This window comes from Musa acuminata, chromosome BXJ3-9 (assembly GCF_036884655.1).
Source record: "Musa acuminata AAA Group cultivar baxijiao chromosome BXJ3-9, Cavendish_Baxijiao_AAA, whole genome shotgun sequence".
NCBI classification, from domain to species: domain Eukaryota; kingdom Viridiplantae; phylum Streptophyta; class Magnoliopsida; order Zingiberales; family Musaceae; genus Musa; species Musa acuminata.
In genome coordinates this window covers 48,385,608-48,403,591 of record NC_088357.1, presented here as the reverse complement: position 1 = coordinate 48,403,591, position 17,984 = coordinate 48,385,608, and the positions used below count along the sequence as shown (strand labels likewise).

The window sequence follows — 17,984 nt, the reverse complement described above, 5'->3', positions numbered from 1 at the left end:
TACCTATAATTTGAGTACGTGGCAACGGAAGTCATGCGAAAGCCTCCAACGAGGGCATTTGCGTAATTCTGTGGTTCATAGGTGCATATCGACGATTCACCTCCCGAGACGGATACAAGACCTGCTGCCCCCATACGAGGTTCTGTGGGACCCACAAATTCGCTGCGGTAGATGACGCGGGTGAGTCGAGACGTTGGACAAGCAGTCGATATTTCTCCGTGCATCCCGGACTTCTATAAAAGCCCTCTTCCCTTCCTAGCTGTCTCTCTTTGGCGATCGCGAACTACCCAAGAATGTCTCCGATGGAAGCCAAGCCCTCCCGAGGAGGAGAAGAAATGGATCTGAGTCGTTGTTCTCAGATCCATTTCTTCTCCTCCTCTCCGGCTGATCGCTGCTCGAGTTGTTTTGTTGTCATGGTTCTTGATTAGCGTTTTGTTGCCGCAAGCCGGCCAGGGTGGCTTAGACGGGTTCGCTGGTGCTCAACTTTTGACCAGCACGACACCAAGAACCTCACCGTCTTCCAGCCGATCGACCATTTCGTGGAGGAGAACCTCATGATCCCCCGCTCACATCATCTCGAACGAGTTCGGCATCGAACCCCAACAGTCGGTGCGTGTGGTCGAAACGCCGTCGCCCTTTCTTGTTAAATTGGTCTTGCTTGCCTTTTTGCTGTCCGATCGAGCGTTTTGTCGTTTTGTTTTGTTCGGCTCGGAGCCGGAAAGACGTCGAAGGACAGTTCTTCGTTGTCGGGAGAGGTGGTAGCTGGGGATCTCGCTACTGCAATCTTGACTGCGTTGGCCTCTCTGTTGTTGGTGCGGGTAACGTTTGGAAGATGGCATTTCGTTATATCTCGGTTTCGATCTACTAGTTCTTTCTGCTGCACCGGTTCTTGATTCTTCCACCTTTCGATTTCAAGTAGATCTTCTATTTTTGGGTTAAGGAATTTTCATCGGTTCTTGATTCTGTTACCTATCGAATTCAAGCAGATCTTCGATTTTTTGGTTTGAAAACTTCTTATCGGCCTTGATTCTTTTACCTTTCGATTTCACGTGGATCTTCTATTATTGGGTTTCATCGGTTCTCGGTTCTTTTACTATTCGATTTCAAGTAATTCTTCTATTTGTGGGTTATGGGCTTCTCATCGATTCTGGATTCTTTTACCTCACGATTTCAAGTAGATCTTCTATTCTTTTGTGTTAGGAACCATCCATCGGTTCTTGATTCTTTGCCATTCGATTTCAAGTAGATCTTATATTTGTTTGGGTTATGAACTTCTCATCAGTCGTGATTCTTTTGCCTTACGATCACAAGCAGATCTTCTATTTCATCGGTTCTTGATTCTTGTACCTTACGAATACAAGTAGATCTCCAATTTTTGGGTTAAGAACAATCCATTGTTCCTTGATTTTTTAGGTTAGAGACTCTTCATTGGTTCTGGATTCATTTACCTTATGATTACAAGTAGATCACCTATATTTGTGCCATGAATTATCCATCGGTTCTTGAAATTCTCTTTTACTTCTCGATTTCAAGTCGATCTTGTATTTTTGTTCAACAAGTTTCATCGGTTGTTGTTTCTTTGCTTTTTGGATTAACAACTTTCCATCGGACGGTTGATTTCATCCCTTCGCATGCTGGGAATCTTGATTTGGATGCGATTTATTTGGTTTCATTTTAGGTTTAGCGTGACTTCATTTTGATGGGTTTGCCTATGATTTATAACTGCTTTGTGTTAATGTTTGATGTTTTATGATCTAAGTTGCTTTAATTGTTGTTTGCCGAAGATGTTCGTCGTGGTAGTGCTTATTGTAGTGACTACTAAGTGGCAAAAATGGAGGCAAAGGGAAAGTAAAAGAAGACCCATATTTGTAGGCCTGTGATTGGTGGAATATTTTCTTGCAATGTGGTTATCTTCATTGATCACAGAGAGCAGTTCTCATATTTTGATTGGTTGAGCGTTTTAGATATATGATCTAAGTGAGCCATTACTTAGTGTTTGTTGGTTGAAATTGGTATTTCTATTTTCCGCTGTTACGAATGTTTCTGCTGACAGTAGTCGATTAGCAATACACGCTTTGTTTTGCTCAATAGGTCTGCATGATTGCGTATACCAAATGTATTGCTCAATAGCAATACACCCAGGGGAGACCTTAAGGAACTAAAAATTTCTGGATATTGTGGGGCTTGCCAACCTTTTTCTTTCTGGCCTAACCTTACTTTTACTGGGAATGTACTCTATGAGCATTGTTGTGCTTTTATTGGTATTATTCAAGATGATTTTAAATCTTTTTATTCACTCTGTTCTTTCTCTCCTTTAGTGTAATCCTTCAGTAACTTGTTTAGGAATTAATTTCGAGGTTTGGAAATCTAATTAATAGACTTCGTTAGGATGATTGGTTGAATATATTGCCATACTGCGCGCCTCAGGCAGCAGGAGATTGTAACTTTCTTGAATAGTTACTGTACGTGGAAATCATTGTGTTTTGCAGAATGATCGGAGTAGTGGGAATGCAACTAACGTAGGAAACGGCAGGGCACCCATGTGTTGTGATATCTCTTGCACCATGTGTCCCCCGCTCTTCCAGCTTAGTCCACCCAGTGGTCACAAGGGACAACGAGTATAAGGCTTGGTGCAGGTATAAGTTTTCCTCTTCCAGGGTTGGGCAACTTTGTTCATTACAATGTGATTTCTTTTATGGCCATAGAATCATGCGGTTAGGAGCCTTTCCACCCAAGTCGAAAAATCCTTTTCTTTCTTATTAACTTTTCAAATTTTCCCTCTCCGGTGGTTCGAATTTGTTTCTTGAAATCTCTCTCTATATATATATTATATACACACACACTTCCGTTTATCAATCTTATCAACGCACTGTTGTTTTGATATTTATCAAAATAAGTTAAGATAAATTAATATTTATCAAAATGCTAAATTAATATTTTTTAATATTTATAAAAATAATCCTTTTTTGTCTATAAAATTCAAGAAGAACCCGTATTTTTTCTAAATTTTTTTTTTATCGATTGGGTTAAAAAGACGCATTTAAGTTGGCGCGCTGGGAAGTCAATGGAAAATTTGAATCGCCACGTTTTCGTTCTTTTCCACAAAGCAAATCAACTTATAAATTGTACAAGTGATTTGTTCAATCTAAAATTTGATTTGTAAAGAACAAATTTCATGACATTTTACTAATCTTAGATCTGTTTTGTAAAATATTATGAAATTTTTTTTGTAAAATTTGATTTGTAAAGAACTAATTTTAGATTTGTTCAATCTAAAATTATGACATTTTCGAAATAAAATTTTTAGATTATTAGATTTTCTTGATCAAAAAAGTTTATTCAATACAATTTATAACCATTATAAATTGCCTTAAATTGTTTTTTAAAATAAAATTTAAATTTTAACCCATTGATTTTTAGATTATTTGAATAAAATTTTGATGCTGATTCCGAATTTATTTGAACCGGTTTTAAAAATATGAACAATCGAAAACGATAGAACAGAAAATGTAGAGTAGAAGCAGAAAGGGCAAATTTTGAAAGTCGCAAAAAAAAATCGAAAAAAAAGAAATCTTTTTTTGGAAAGCCACAGAAGTTATTAATGTGACATTGGCTAAACAACGCGCAGACCTGTGAGAGAAAAACCACAGAAGTTACTAAAACAAGTTCGATAAACACCACATACTTTCAGCAACACCACAAGTTCGACGCTGTTTATTTTTTCCTTTATTGCGGCTCTTAAAATTTATAATTCCTTGCTTAGCGGAACAGCTGCAACAAATATCTCAGATTACAGTTAGTTAGAAGCACTTTGTAGAACAGAAAAATCCTTAAACAATATCTAAAAACCACCAAGTCTCGATCTTATCCAGACTGACAAAATAAGAACCAGACTCCGTATTTGTTTAGGCACTTTTGACACCACTTCGAACCAACCAAAAATTATAATAATATCCTAAAGTGAAAAATGAAAAAATATATATACGATTCTCATATTAATTAACCCTTCGAATAGGATTCTTAGGAACCATGTCATCAAATCTAAGAAATATCCAAGACAGGTTTGGTGGAGATGAGATTCGCAATATAGCACAACATTATGCAGGCAAGACAAAGCATGCAGCGAGGATAAACTCGACAAAATCACCCAAGCAAAGCCAAGGACCAAATTTGAGACTAATTCCTCTTTCAGTTTTTATTGCCCCCCAAAATGATATCTATCATAACAATACTACTGCCATCCAAGAACCATTTTGTTCACGCTTCCGTATCTTCCAAATCATCCAAAAAAACACAAATTCCTGACAACTTTGTCGTGGCCCCTTCTTTGGGGAAGACGTAAACACTCTAAGAAACATGAATTTCTGACAACTTCCAAAGCATGAACAGAAAACGCAAATTGAATAACATCTGCGGGATTCACCCCCTTTTGCTTACTTACTAAAGGGAAGTTTGACGATTTTAACTTTTGCATACGTTTTCAGATTGGTACAACCAACTCCCTAATGCGCTCACCAGGCCAGAGAAGGAAAAGAAATCCTGCGAAGCACCTTTAAGATCGGGAACGAAAGCTAAATGATTTAAGTACCAATAATTGCAACTCAAAAAATCAAGAATCAAGCCCTCAAACGTGTCTATTAAAAGATCTGGGACAACGAATAACCAACCACGTCATGTGACGATGACGAAGAACATGTTAAGACAGAAAACGTCAAAGAAATCAATTAAAAAGCAAAGACAAAGAATTCATTCGAAAGCCGATAGGATGACTAGGCTGCTCTCATTCGGAAAAGAGTTTACTACTTTTTTTTATGGGGGGCAAACGAGAAAACATTTACAACATGCAACCATAGTTAATATCTTGTTTCTTAAATTGGTTTTGTGACACGTTGTAGCCATCATTCTCCAAAAACTGTTTCTCTAAATCAAGAAACATGGACAATAAATTAAAGTATATTTTTGTTATTGATAACATTGAATAATTCCTGCATCAATATCCCTTTACGGGAATTCTTTGGGCTACAGAAAAACCTCAACACAAGCAAACCAGAAAAGCACAATCATATTGGCAATAAGGATTGCAATTAATCATTTTTGTTTACTTCTTGTAACCATTAAATTCAATTAATTTAAACAAAAGTATATTTGACAAAAAGTCTTGGAATAGACACAAAAGTAAATAGATGTTTGAATTGGATTTAGAAAGAATTCAAATATACAAGTAGTTAATCAAGTTTAAAAAAAATAAAGTAGTACTTAAAGTGAATGTTAAAATTGACCAAAGGGTTGATGATATGCTTCCTAACACGAGACGAACACAAAAACATAAGATAGCACTATTTCATATAAGAGTTTCCTTTTTTCACTTTTAGAAATTTTGCTAAACTGTTTCTTCTTCTTCTTCTTTTCTTTTTTCCCCTCTACACGCAGGAAAACACCACAAAGATTCAATAAAATATTGATTATAAAATCGATCAAAGTTCGGAAAAGGGAATCTAAATCAACATCTACGGGACTCATCATTTTGCTCACTTAACGGTAGTATGATGATTCTAGCTTACAATATGTATTCCGATTAGGTAGAACCACACTATTGGGCTGTGCATGAGCTCTAAGATCGGGAACGAAGCTAAGGAAGGAACCAATTGGAAATCAAGAATCGAGCCCTCGAACTTGTCTACCAAAAGATGACATGTCGCGAGATAGAACGACCAAGAAATCAACCAAAAGCGGTCAAGATGACACAATCAAGAAAAAAGAAGGCTCGGAAAGAACGTGAAAGAGGGGAAGGACAGGGAAGAGATCTTTACCTGAGGTCCGCGGATCTTCTTCTCATGTAAGAGGAAGAGGAGAAGAAGGAATCGGCGAAGGATCTGAGTTGGCCGGTCATGAAGGCGATGCGATCACGACTAAGAAATCAATCAAATGCGGAGCACGATAAATGGACCAAGAAATCAACCAAAAGCGGTGGAGATGACACGATCGTGAAAAAAGAAGGCTCGGAAAGAACGTGAAAGAGGGGAAGGACAGGGAAGAGATCTTTACCTGAGGTCCGCGGATCTTCTTCCCATGCAAACAAAGGAGGGGAAGGAATCGGCGCCAGATCTGAGTTGTCCGGTCATGAAGGCGACGCGATCACGACTAAGAAATCAATCAAATGCGGAGCACGATAAATGGACCAAGAAATCAACCAAAAGCGGTGGAGATGACACGATCGTGAAAAAACAAGGATCGAAAAGAACGAGAAAGAGGGGAAGGACAGGGAAGAGATCTTTCCCTGAAGTCCGCGGATCTTCTTCCTATGCAAACGGAGGAGGGGAAGGAATCGGCGCCAGATCTGGGTTGGCCGGTCACGAAGGCGACGCGATCACGACCAAGAAATCAATCAAATGCAGAGCGCGATAAATGGGCCAAGAAATCAACCAAAAGCGGTCGAGATGACACGATCGAGAAAAAAGAAGGATCGGAAAGAACGTGAAAGAGGGGAAGGATGGGGAAGAGATCTTTACCTGAGGTCCGCGGATCTTCTTCTCATGTAAGAGGAAGAGGAGAAGAAGGAATCGGCGAAGGATCTGAGTTCGCCGGCGACGAAGGCGACGCGGTCGTGTCCCCTCTCGAAGATCGATCCCCTTCTCCCTCTCTCTCAGACTTATCACCGTCCGCTCCCGAAGGTTCCAGTTAATGGAATTCTTTTGCCCTTCCTATCCCCTCAGTTCTTGAACAAGCCTCACTGTTGGCGCTTCTTTTTGAATGATGGGAAACAAGAAAACGTTTTGAATTTGCTACAATTTTATTTATTTATTTATTTTTAAATGGATTTATGACATGTTGTAAACCATCAAAAAACTGTTTTGGATAACTAGAAAACGCTTTCGGATACATGGGTGTTTTTAAAATCAACAAACGTGCAGACTAAAAATGGCGCCAGATTTCAACCTTAAAATTAATAATAATAATTTATAGTTTAAAAAAATTATATTTAAAACATTCTCACAAAATATCTTAATGTTAAAAAAATCATATTTTTTTCATTAATAACCATCTTGCTCGTAGTCTTCCTCTCCTCCTTTCTCTTTTGTAGTGAGTGTTTGTGTTCTTGCTCGAGATAAAGGTTATAGCTATTGTGGTCTCTATTTTATCGAGCAAGGGCGAGGTGAATAAAAACAAATCTGACATGATAGAGATAGTATAAGAGTGGTGAAGGATAGAAATGATACGATATATTTTGACAGCCTGAACACATCACAGCCAACACAGCACGTCAAGTTAGAACCTTGCACCACATGTCCCGTCCTGGGGGCTTGGGGCGGCACCATCAACCTTCGCGCCACAGTATAAAACCCCTGGCTAGCCTCCGATCAAGGGAGAAAAAAAAGAGGAGAAGGAAAAGAGCAATCCCTCTCGTTACTAACTTGCTCGTCGGAGAGGCCACGGTTGAGTACCATCCGACGAAGGCCATTTTGCAGGAGAGCTACTACTCATCGACGATGAAGGACTCGGCACGGGACCGCGACTCGCTTGGCACCGAGGAGTCGCCAATCAACCCCGATCCCGACCAACGCCAACCGACACTCCTTCCCGAGAGCTTGAGTACCTCACCATCCGAATCACCCCACAGCAAGCTCCCGATATCGGCCCATGAACCTAGTCGTGCTGATTCCCAGCACATTTGTTCACCAACAATAGATATAAATAAATGTAAAATGATCCTCTCACGTCATCAGAAATAATCTGTAAAAAATTAAATTAAATTAAAATATTCTATAAAAATTTATCAAGATTTTATATATTTGAATAATTCGGTCATAATCTATTTAGATTATTAATATTGTTATATGCCAGAAAATACGCATCTTGCTTTCTTCATTGGAGTCCAAACTTGCATACCTGTGTCTATTTCTTTCTCTGCATCCTGTAGTTATTGCTTGCTGTGCATGAGTTGACCCGAAGCTTCCGCTTCAGCTTTCATTCATATCGGTTGTTGATGCCCACCAGTCTCATTTCGTCTTTCGGGTGTCAGCAGACGCGAGCTTTTTGGATGAGTGAGGCGGAGCAGCTACCGGTTGGAATGAATGCGGTTTGGCAACCTGTTGCAAGCTCACATCCTCACTTGAATTAAGTTCTGAATCCTTCCTTCACCGGTAAGTCTTTTAAGTGTCGGACATTATGGCACCTCCATCATTTCTCATTAACCCTCTGTTATTTTGTTTGTCCTAAAATATGTATAATTACGTTAATTGTATAAGCTCACCGACTCTAGTCCTTCTTCAACATAAAACTCCATGATCCTGCAGGAAGTGAGTTGGACTGTGTCAATGTCACCCAGCTGTTTCTAATCCTCTGTTTCTCCAGATGCTGATCCTTCATATGTCCCCAGGAGTGAGCAAAGTTGAAACCATCATAACTCATGATAACACTTGAGTTAAGCTTGAGATCGTCTTGTACATGACTCTGATGAGAAAAAAAAAATCCCAATTAATCAACCCCAAACAATTAGGACATGTATTATAATAGTCTATAAAATGTAATAGAGAAATGCTATTCATATTCACCTGCTCAAACACAATCCATCGATCTCCTCATTTCATCAATCTCTTGTGCTCCAAATGCTAATCTTGCAAACATCATTCCTAACCTTTAAGAAAAAAGAGAAGCCATGCTGCGTTTGTCAAATAAGTCCACAGTGGCAACATAGGGAACGAGAAGTAGGGGAGTTGTTTTTAATCTCTAGACATATGCTTTGACCACCACTCCCCATCCAGAGCTGGAATCTGTACATTGAAGAGCTCTGAGACTATATCTCTCCAAGCTGGAGAATAATGAAGCCATTAAGCTCTCCAGCTTTCAGTCAATCAATGCTTTGTTAAATTTCTTGTCTTCCCTGGTGGGTGTTTCAAGTCCCCCTCATGAACCTGACCAGAAATAAAGATGAGCACATGCACAGCCTTGTGCTGTGTGCTGAACTCCGAACTCATCACAAAGTCATTAGCCCCAAGTCAGAACCATTTATATTGGTGGGTTTTGTGAATGCTGCATATTAAAATTGCTCCAGCATAAGATCATGGAGGGTGATGGGGAAATTAAGAAGACCATCTAATTCTCCAGCTGCAAACACCAGCTTCTGATTAGATAGATGTCGCTTGGCCATGATATCTGCAAGGAAAATAACGAAGCAAGCACATAGTTAAAAGCACTCGGAACTCTCTGATCTGTTTCCTCAAAGAACATCATACAAACATACACAGTTAAAAGCTCAAGAATGTTTCGATGAACTAGAAACACTGGGTGTATTACATGAATGACAATTAGTGCGAGGTTATCATGTCATGTCTACAGAGAGATTTGAGATGAGAACCAGACTTGCCATAGAGTTTCATTGATTGGAAATAAAGTTCATTTATTCAAAAGTAAATGCATCCATTTAAGACCATTTACTGAGATATACAGAAGTCATTTATTCCCATTTACTTGCTTAGCTAGAAACTATTGGAGTCATTGATGCGTATAATCAATGAATTTCGTGGAAAGAAGTGGAGATGACACATATAAAATGTCAAAGTAAAGAGTGGAGTGCAGAGACTTCCATTTATTAACAACCCTAAACTTCCATCCAACTAAAGTCACTGCCCACTGACTGAGGTCTCAAGACAGTAGTAGCACAGCGACAAAGGGTCAGAGTGTCATAATGTATGCATAAATGTAATATTGAAATACCATATATATATATATATATATAAATGAATCAACTACTGTTCTGTCAAGAACTTGTATAAAAGAGAACCATAACGATGGAACTTACCAAAACACAAAGACTTGCTAACTTTGTGGTTCACTGATGCAATTTGAAGTCACTAAATAGTTATGTACATGACTAAAATCTTTAACTCAAAAGGCAAGATTTGAATGCCCAAAGTATATCTGTAAAGATTTTGCTGTGCATGAGTTCCTCATGGCTTGTTGTTCCCTTATCTTCTCTTCATTTACAAGGGTAGCCAAACTCAACAGCAAGAAAGGAACCGCTTCCTTCCTTCCACCCGTTCCAACCCAGTTCGAAGCACAAGGTGCTTGAATTCCCACATTGCACATGTGCCTAGTCTAACAGGAACCTACAGTCTTCTGCCACACCAATTCTTTCTAAAATGTGTATGTCAGAGAGAAGAGAGAACTGCAACTTGTAATTGCACCACCCAGGATTTAAGTTTCATTAAAGCCTCCAGCTTTTCCCTTTTCTCAATGCTACATATACTCCAAAACAGGTGAACAAAATGCAAGCATGCAAGAGAAGAGGGAGGGAAACAACAGAAACAATAAAGTAATCTGCTGTTGTATTAAAGAAAACCCATCAACCTTTAATTACCTTATTATATACACCACCAGCCCAGCAACTAAGACCAGGACACCCTTGGAAGATTGCTTCCTCCATCATCCTATACCTTGGTTAGACTCCAAGAACCATTCACGCTCTTGCTAGGTTGGGAGAGACTCCTCGTCCACCATGTGACTCTTATATATGACTCTTCTATGATTCACTTCTAGTTCATCATGTAGGCTTAGCTGACTGCTTCTGCCAAAGGAGCGGAGATGAGTCGCAATCATGGGAAGAACCCGAAGGTGGACCTGAAGCTGAACCTGTCAGCGAAGCAGATGGGAGCAAGAGGGGGGCCATCAACAAGGGCAGTGATCGAGGAGGAGGAGGAGGAGGATAATGATTCCTGGTCATCACCATCGACATCACCTGCGAGCTCGTGTGTGTCGTCGGAGGGTGAGCAAAAGTCCAACAGCCCGGAGGCAACCTCGATGGTGCTCGCCGGGTGTCCCCACTGCCTCATGTACGTCATGCTCTCGAAGAAGGACCCCAAGTGCCCCAGGTGCAAGAGCACGGTGCTGCTCGACTTCCCCCCGGGCAACACCACTGCCAGCAGGAACAGGAAAAGCTGATGGTGGCTGCACTTCCTGGTGCCGCCCACTTTTTGTGATATGTTCTCCAATCTTCTCCTAGCGATTCTATCCTTATTGATCCTAGTTTAGTTCTCTCTTACATGCTGTTGTTGTTCCCTCTCTCCCTCTCTATAGATCACTATCTTGTGTCACCGTAAGACTGTGTACTCGGGTGAACCTAAGTAGCCCGATGTTTCCCATCAAAAGCTATAGTATAGACTCAGCACTTATCTAATCATTTGAAAACAAAACATTCAGATCAGTAGAGTCATAATAGAAAATTTGCTTGTGTTCACTGTATAATATGGCTAAAATGGAAAATGTTCATCATATTTAGCTATAAAGGAGGCCAGTAATGGTCAAAGCACTTCTTTAAGTGTATACAAATGGGCCAACTACATCGAGCTCGCTTATTTTTCTCGAGTTCTATGGTGCTTGTTTGGAAGTTAGGTGGTTGAAAGCATTGAAAGAAAAGACTATATAGGATTTATAACCAATAAAATCAAATAAATGTGAGTTTTATTGGGACAGTTGAGGATAATGACAGTGATAAGGTCAGAGGACATACACTAATGTATGCCTCCCTCACCACACATCCTTTGGTTTAATACACAAGAAAAGTATGGTACACAAACACCATGGTCCAACCATCTGCAATAGTGAATTCTTTTTGCCACTGGATCATAAAACTGTTGCTACACATAATGCATCATTCTCTCCATAATGTTTCCCAGAGCAACCTTTGGCCCATGCATCTAATGAAACCATCGACAAAAGAAATTTAAAGCATGACACTAAGAGAGCCACTGGAATCCAATTAATTTGGAGAAGAAATAAGTAAGATAATATTTACCAATAGATTGTCAGACAAGGGCACCTTCTCCTGCTCATCAGCTGACAAGGGTGCCTTCTCCTGCTCACCAACTCTTCCAAGCTTTCACTGATTGATGCCAGTCATCAAGAAAGTCGTCACTAGTGTTGGAGTTCATGTTGATATGAATGGTTGATTTGCTTGAACTGTTCAAAAAAAAAAAAACCACAATAAGAAACAAAAGTGCAAGTTTTGTTTCCTGTCTCCTGTCTTTAAAGTTACATGAAAATAAGGAAAAAGTCAAGAAGTACAAACATCAAAATCAGAACATCCATGATCAGCTCCTCCACGTAGAAGGCATCCTCATCTTAAAACGTGCTCCATCGTTGTCACCAAACTATCATTTCTTCTTCATCTTTCATCAACCCCTTCTTCTCAACAACAGATCAACAACGTTAAAAACCCACATGCATAACTGCAGAGTTATTTGAAACAAAAGAAGGAAGATTTCCAAAACAGCTGATTCTTCCAGTCACAATGGATTTTAAAGCACCATGTGAAAGCATTATATACAACACCTTGTCACAGAAACAAGTGAAACACCAACTACTTTCTTTAATTTCATGTCCACAAAGGGCCATGTCAGAGCATTCATATCAGCAAATGTTTTATTAGGTCTACAGAAGGTGGATAAATAGCATTCAAGACTGCAACATTGCAATGAAGATGAGCTGCTCTAGAGGAGCTGTCAGGTAGACACTAGATGATGGCAGATTAGCGAATGCTTGTAATGCAGGTCAACTGTTAGCTATACAAGTTGGTCGTGATGTGTATATTTAATTAATAGCTGAGTTGAAATGGATCCCAATGAAGTCTTCCTTTATCTTTTACAAGTAGGCCAAACAAAAATGGCATATTAAATATCCCAAAACAATCTACGATAGAAAAGAGAGTACCTAAACAAATAAAGGGTTACATTGCCACTTGCAATTGATACGTATTCCGAGAATAAGGTATAGTCTATTAGCATTCTTTCATCTGCATCACAATATACATGGAGAAGAAAAGAAGTACAACTATTCTTTATAAGTAACTAATATATATTTTTCAGGCAAAAATGGACATGACAAGGCTATTGTTCTATAAACACTGATCAATGTACTCATTGTGGATCCCTTATGTTTGTCCTAAAGAAAATACCTACTATAAAACAAAATTGATGCAGTGCATCAAATCTCGGGCACACAAGCACAATGCATGACAAGCATTTTTTATGTATCATTGGTAGGAAATGCATGGGCCGTAATGATCATTGGAAGGGTTGGCTAAAAGTTGTCGTGGCAGCCATAGATGTTTGCCATTCATTTGATGAATGGAAAAGTCAATTAATTGTTGTCCAAAATTAATATTTGTCATCACAGTAGGTGGTATTTGGCATTAATCTTCGTCCAAATTACTTCAATCTCTGGATTCCCTTGAAGACATGGACCACCAATTGAAAAAAAAAACTAGGATAACAAATTAAAAGGCCCATATTCTGGAGTTGCCTATGACCTGTCGTCATAGTCAAAGTTAGGTTCAGGGCTTCTAAAGCAGGGGTGTGTGTCGATATACATTGGATACAGGTTATAGAGAACTCGAAACAAAAAAAAAAGAGGAAGCATCTAACAAAATCGGATGGAAGAAAGATTCACTTAATTTCCCAAGCACTTGTAATAAAAGGTCAATGCTACAAAATTACAAAAAGAAAACTTTACAGAGGAATGGAAGGAGAAAGTACGTAGACAAGTACTAATGGATTTCTAACATCCACCAGACTAAGAAAATGACCTCAGGGATTGCACAACATTTACGACAAATTATTTCAAGTGGCTCTTCAACCCTAGTCTGTGCTATGCATGACAAACAGAAGCAAGAATATATGCTGCCCTGCATCATCAAATTGTTACCAGTATGTATACTCATGCCATGCTGGTTGGAGACAATCACATTGTGCGGAGAACTGAAAGCCGAATTTAAAAGAACACAGATTCATCAATACTGTTTATTTGGATTTAGACATGACAAAAACCTATCGTCAGTTGTGGACTTGTGATGCCTCATTTGTAAACACACATGATGCGAAGGCAGCCTATATGATCCAATGCCATCATGAAATATGAAATCATCAATCTTGATTCTACTTCTCCATTTTAACCCCATTTTATCATAACCTAACATATGATTGACAGAGAGTTTCGATATCGAAGGAACAAAAACCAACTGCTCAAAAGAACCCACCAACATCATCATCGCCATCAGATGAATTGAGACCAGAATACATTTCGCCTTCTATCTGGAAACAGAATTCGAATCGCAAAAAAAATCCAAATCGAGTAAAAATTGGAGAAGTGAAACCCTAAAAGTAGCTACAAAAGAACCCACCAACATCATCATCATCATCATCAGATGAATTGAGACCAGAATACATTTCGCCTTCTAACTGGAAACAGAATTCGAATCGAAAAAAAAAAATCCAAATCGAGTAAACATTGCAGACTGAAACCCTAAAAGTAGCAAGAAAATAACCCACCAACATCATCACCATCATCAGATGAGTTGAGACCAGAATACAATTCGCCTTCTAACTGGAAACAGAATTCGAATCAAAAAACAAAAATCGAAATCGAGTAAAAATTGCAGAGGCGAAACCCTAATAGTAGCAAGAAAAGAACCCACCAACGTCATCATCATCATCAGATGAGTTTAGACCGCAATACATTTCGCTTTCTAACTGCAAACAGAATTCGAATCCGAAAAAGGTACCTCGAGCAACCAAGAACGATCACCGACCTCCTTCAAATCCCTCACAATCTCCGTTGGTGGGACCTGGGCATCACAAATAGGGAAAAAAGAAAGGAAGAAAAGATAAAAGAAATGGACAGCACCAGGCGCAAATGTTCGCGTAAATTTTACGCGAACCGTCCGATCCTTGACGGACGAGCGAGATCTAGAAGGACAGGCGAGGAATCTCGGCCGTGGGGTCCGGACGGCGAACAAGAACCGTTGGATCGGATATCAAGCAGTGCCCAACTGCCACCTCTCGTTCTTTAGTGCTACTCCCACCGCTCACCTGCGTCTCCCTCCACATTCGTGGTGTTGGTGAGGAGGGATGACGATCGGCACCGGGAGATCGAGCGTCGTGGGTAATGATCGCCGAAGCTCTCTGTTTCCTTCTTTGCATTTTTACCGTGTGTTCATGTTCTCCCGCTGCTTCATGATTCTCTTGATCGCTGATTGTGCGGAACACCACTCGATCAACTCCGACGCCGAGGTGTTTGTTTATATGACTGATCCGATGTGTGCGTGGTTCATCGTTGACCATAGATCTTATCGCTGCGTTGCGATGGGTGGTAGGTAACCGTTGTACGTATGCGCCTCCAGTCGCATGCATCGTCCTATTTCTAGCAGTCACTTGGGCGGTGGTTGCTGGATGTATGGATGGGGCATGAGAGCATAAGGCTGCGACATGGGTCGGGTTCAGTCTAATTGATCGAACTTAATTGATTGATGATCTCAGTAGCATAACTCAATTCATGTTTACTTGGAAGTAAGAAACTTAGTTGTTCCAACTGAGAATGTTCTAACTTGGTTTGGCTGGCACTTTGCAGTACCTCGAAACTTTAGACTGCTGGAAGAGCTCGAACGTGGTGAGAAGGGCATCGGGGATGGCACGGTGAGTTATGGAATGGACGATGGAGACGACATCTACATGCGGTCTTGGACTGGGACGATCGTCGGCCCGCACAACGTATGCCTTTCTTTTTTTGTACCTGACGAGTTTAACTTAGATTTCCTTTAAGTATGGTAGAAAACAACCTGTCCATCGGTTTAAACTCGGAGAGACTTGTTGTCAGCTCGTTGATCATGCGCAAAATTCTTACAACCTTTGGTGTCAGCTTGTGGCTGTAGACATTGACCAGCCTCGTGAATGGGGACTGAAATAGTCAAAGCATTCAACTCGTTCAATCGAGATTAGCAGCTTTGGAAAACGTCATGCTAGATCGGGTCAACTTGCCTCACTGTTTAAATTACGTTTTTCATCATATTTTGTCTTTAAAGATTCCCTAAAGGTATAACTTAGTAATCTAGTGGATGTTACTTTTCTTAGACTGGCTATATGATCGTTTTAACGTCGTTTTAGTATAGTTCCTAATGTGCTCTGCGACCCAGCATTCATTGATCCCACAGTGGATCTGTCATACTTGACACAGGAGAGTTGTATCCTACTAATCTGGCATCACCATTTCCTAAGCTTCTTCCTCCTCTCCTGCCCACATTAAACATTCTGATGCCGGGTTTTTGTATTGATTGCAGTCTGTGCACGAAGGCAGAATCTACCAGTTGAAGCTCTTCTGTGATAAAGATTACCCGGATAAGCCCCCGAGTGTTCGCTTCCATTCCAGGATCAACCTGACTTGTGTCAACCATGAAACCGGAGCGGTAACCCCATCCCGATTCTACTCTTCTTTTGGTGTTGGTGCTGATGATGATCTTGAGCTAGCCTGCGCGTTGGTGCAGGTGGAAGCGAGGAAGTTTGACATGCTAGCCAATTGGCAGAGAGAGTACACGATGGAGGACATACTGACCCAGCTGAAGAAGGAGATGGCGGCGCCACACAGCCGAAAGCTCGTCCAGCCTCCCGAAGGCACCTTCTTCGAGTAGACATGCAGGTCACGAGGTTCCTACGTTAGGTACGTGAGAGTATCGATGCCTGAACACATCGTACTGTGTTTTGGCAGACTGCACTGTAAGCCTGACAGACTGATGGGACCGCTCGAGTGCATGACGAGTACTACTAATTACTACTTCGTGCTGTCGTTTGCTTATGATTAATCTACATTAGCAGTGAATGCTTGTTGCTTGGAATTATTATCATACATGCAGAAGATAGAAAGGGAACCCGAAATGTGAATTCGAAATCTCAGTTGTGATTGTGATTTCTGAGAGTTCAGTTCATTTTGTTGTCCCCGAGATACATGAAGCCACACTAGTCACTCCTCGTTAGATATGTGGGGGATCTGACAAAAGAATGGCCATAGATCGCACAAGTTTATTCCTTTTCCAAATATGTGAAAAAGCTGACAATATCTAAATGGGAGATAAAAAGAGAGGTCAATCTTGGAAACTCAGCCTGTCTCATCTGGGGTGTGACTCGTCCAAGCTTCCGGTGGAGACATGCTTGCAGCTTGAAAGAGTGGGGGATCTGACAAAAGAATGGCCATAGATCGCACAAGTTTATTCCTTTTCCAAATATGTGAAAAAGCTGACAATATCTAAATGGGAGATAAAAAGAGAGGTCAATCTCGGAAACTCAGCCTGTCTCATCTGGGGTGTGACTCGTCCAAGCTTCCGGTGGAGACATGCTTGCAGCTTGAAAGAGATGTTCTGCGAACCAACCAGGAGACTTCTCACCGGTGAGTCAGCAGTCAATAAGGCAATGCAGGGAAATGGGTTTTCCGGCACGCAAGACCAAGACTCGGCCTACCGAGTCAACGTGTTTGACTCCTATTTTGTCTCTAGTTAATTAATTAACCACATTGGTTTCCTTTTACATATTCATGAATAATATTATTACGTTAAAGACTACTGAAGTGGCGATGATTTTTTTATTGGATTAATGATTGTCGAATCGGACGGCACTGGTTTATCAGATCAGGATAACCGTGCGTGCTGATGAGTGGTTGAGGATGCTCGACAGCCACAGACTGAAGTTTCATTGAACTACGGATCTTGCTGACCAATTAAGTGCATTGAACGATGACGAACGAACAGATGCCACTGTGTTCATGCACTCTTCCTCGAATCCACTGTCCAAAGGGAGAGTAACATTCATTAATTAACAGAGCGTCTTCATCGATTCCCCAATAATAAAGATATATGAGATGAACGTAGACGAAGCCGGTCAAAACCATCCCCTTCCTCCGACCCACGTCTGCTGTCGCCATTAAACACGCGTTTCGTTGAACACGCATCCCACGACCACAACCACTCCCTTTCTCCACCCCGTGTGTTCCGTCAAGACAGGGAACACCGATTCCGCCCGCACGCTGTTGCCGGGGGCCACACTTATGGCGTCGGGTCCCGCATGACTTGTGCGAGCCTCCCTGTACCCTGGGCCTTTTCCTCACTCGCCGTCGCTTGTACTGCACAGTCCACACTGACCCACAGCCGCCGGTTTTCCATCCACGAGGCA

At 40.7% G+C, this 17,984-nt stretch overlaps 2 protein-coding genes and 2 long non-coding RNA genes across 13 annotated transcripts; 3 read left to right on the top strand and 1 right to left on the bottom strand.

The window, feature by feature from the left end:
- Nucleotides 1–282: 282 nt before the first annotated feature.
- Nucleotides 283–2,783, top strand: LOC135649308 (uncharacterized). Its single transcript, XR_010501227.1, has 2 exons — nucleotides 283–609; nucleotides 2,490–2,783. It is a non-coding gene; the product is annotated as an uncharacterized LOC135649308 (long non-coding RNA).
- A 770-nt stretch (nucleotides 2,784–3,553) lies between these two features.
- LOC103999389 (uncharacterized) lies at nucleotides 3,554–15,301 on the bottom strand. Of its 10 annotated transcripts, none has more exons than XM_065168106.1 (8): nucleotides 12,065–15,301; nucleotides 11,792–11,955; nucleotides 8,553–9,153; nucleotides 7,888–8,451; nucleotides 6,510–7,653; nucleotides 6,046–6,141; nucleotides 5,811–5,909; nucleotides 3,554–3,771 (listed from the first exon to the last, which is right to left on the bottom strand). In XM_065168106.1, exons 5-8 carry the CDS (start codon nucleotides 6,533–6,535, stop codon nucleotides 3,657–3,659), a joined length of 336 nt encoding a protein of 111 aa, XP_065024178.1. In that variant the 5' UTR covers nucleotides 6,536–7,653; nucleotides 7,888–8,451; nucleotides 8,553–9,153; nucleotides 11,792–11,955; nucleotides 12,065–15,301; the 3' UTR covers nucleotides 3,554–3,656. The 10 variants fall into 10 exon arrangements, 3 of the variants coding, with proteins under 3 accessions (XP_065024178.1, XP_065024180.1, XP_065024179.1); XM_065168108.1 differs by lacking the exon at nucleotides 3,554–3,771 and adding an exon at nucleotides 4,467–5,420; XM_065168107.1 differs by lacking the exon at nucleotides 3,554–3,771 and adding an exon at nucleotides 4,467–4,550.
- Nucleotides 9,960–11,173, top strand: LOC135649593 (uncharacterized). Its single transcript, XR_010501340.1, has 2 exons — nucleotides 9,960–10,471; nucleotides 10,549–11,173. It is a non-coding gene; the product is annotated as an uncharacterized LOC135649593 (long non-coding RNA).
- On the top strand, nucleotides 14,795–16,657 carry LOC135649592 (ubiquitin-conjugating enzyme E2 variant 1C-like). Its single transcript, XM_065168105.1, has 4 exons — nucleotides 14,795–14,934; nucleotides 15,400–15,539; nucleotides 16,106–16,231; nucleotides 16,310–16,657. Exons 1-4 carry the CDS (start codon nucleotides 14,901–14,903, stop codon nucleotides 16,451–16,453), a joined length of 444 nt encoding a protein of 147 aa, XP_065024177.1. The 5' UTR covers nucleotides 14,795–14,900; the 3' UTR covers nucleotides 16,454–16,657.
- The last annotated feature ends 1,327 nt before the right edge of the window (nucleotides 16,658–17,984 follow it).

Bases quoted from the DNA above. Each gene is read 5' to 3' on its own strand.
- LOC103999389 (XM_065168106.1), bottom strand. From the start codon at position 6,535: ATGAGAAGAAGATCCGCGGACCTCAG. The intron at 6,142-6,509 runs GTAAAGATCTCT...TTGATTTCTTAG, and splicing joins AGAAGATCCGCGGACCTCAG to TCGTGATCGCGTCGCCTTCA. The intron at 3,772-5,810 runs GTAAAGATCTCT...TATTTGTTGCAG, and splicing joins AGAAGATCCGCGGACCTCAG to CTGTTCCGCTAAGCAAGGAA.
- LOC135649592 (XM_065168105.1), top strand. From the start codon at position 14,901: ATGACGATCGGCACCGGGAGATCGAGCGTCGTGG. The intron at 14,935-15,399 runs GTAATGATCGCC...GGCACTTTGCAG, and splicing joins CGGGAGATCGAGCGTCGTGG to TACCTCGAAACTTTAGACTG. The intron at 15,540-16,105 runs GTATGCCTTTCT...TATTGATTGCAG, and splicing joins CGATCGTCGGCCCGCACAAC to TCTGTGCACGAAGGCAGAAT.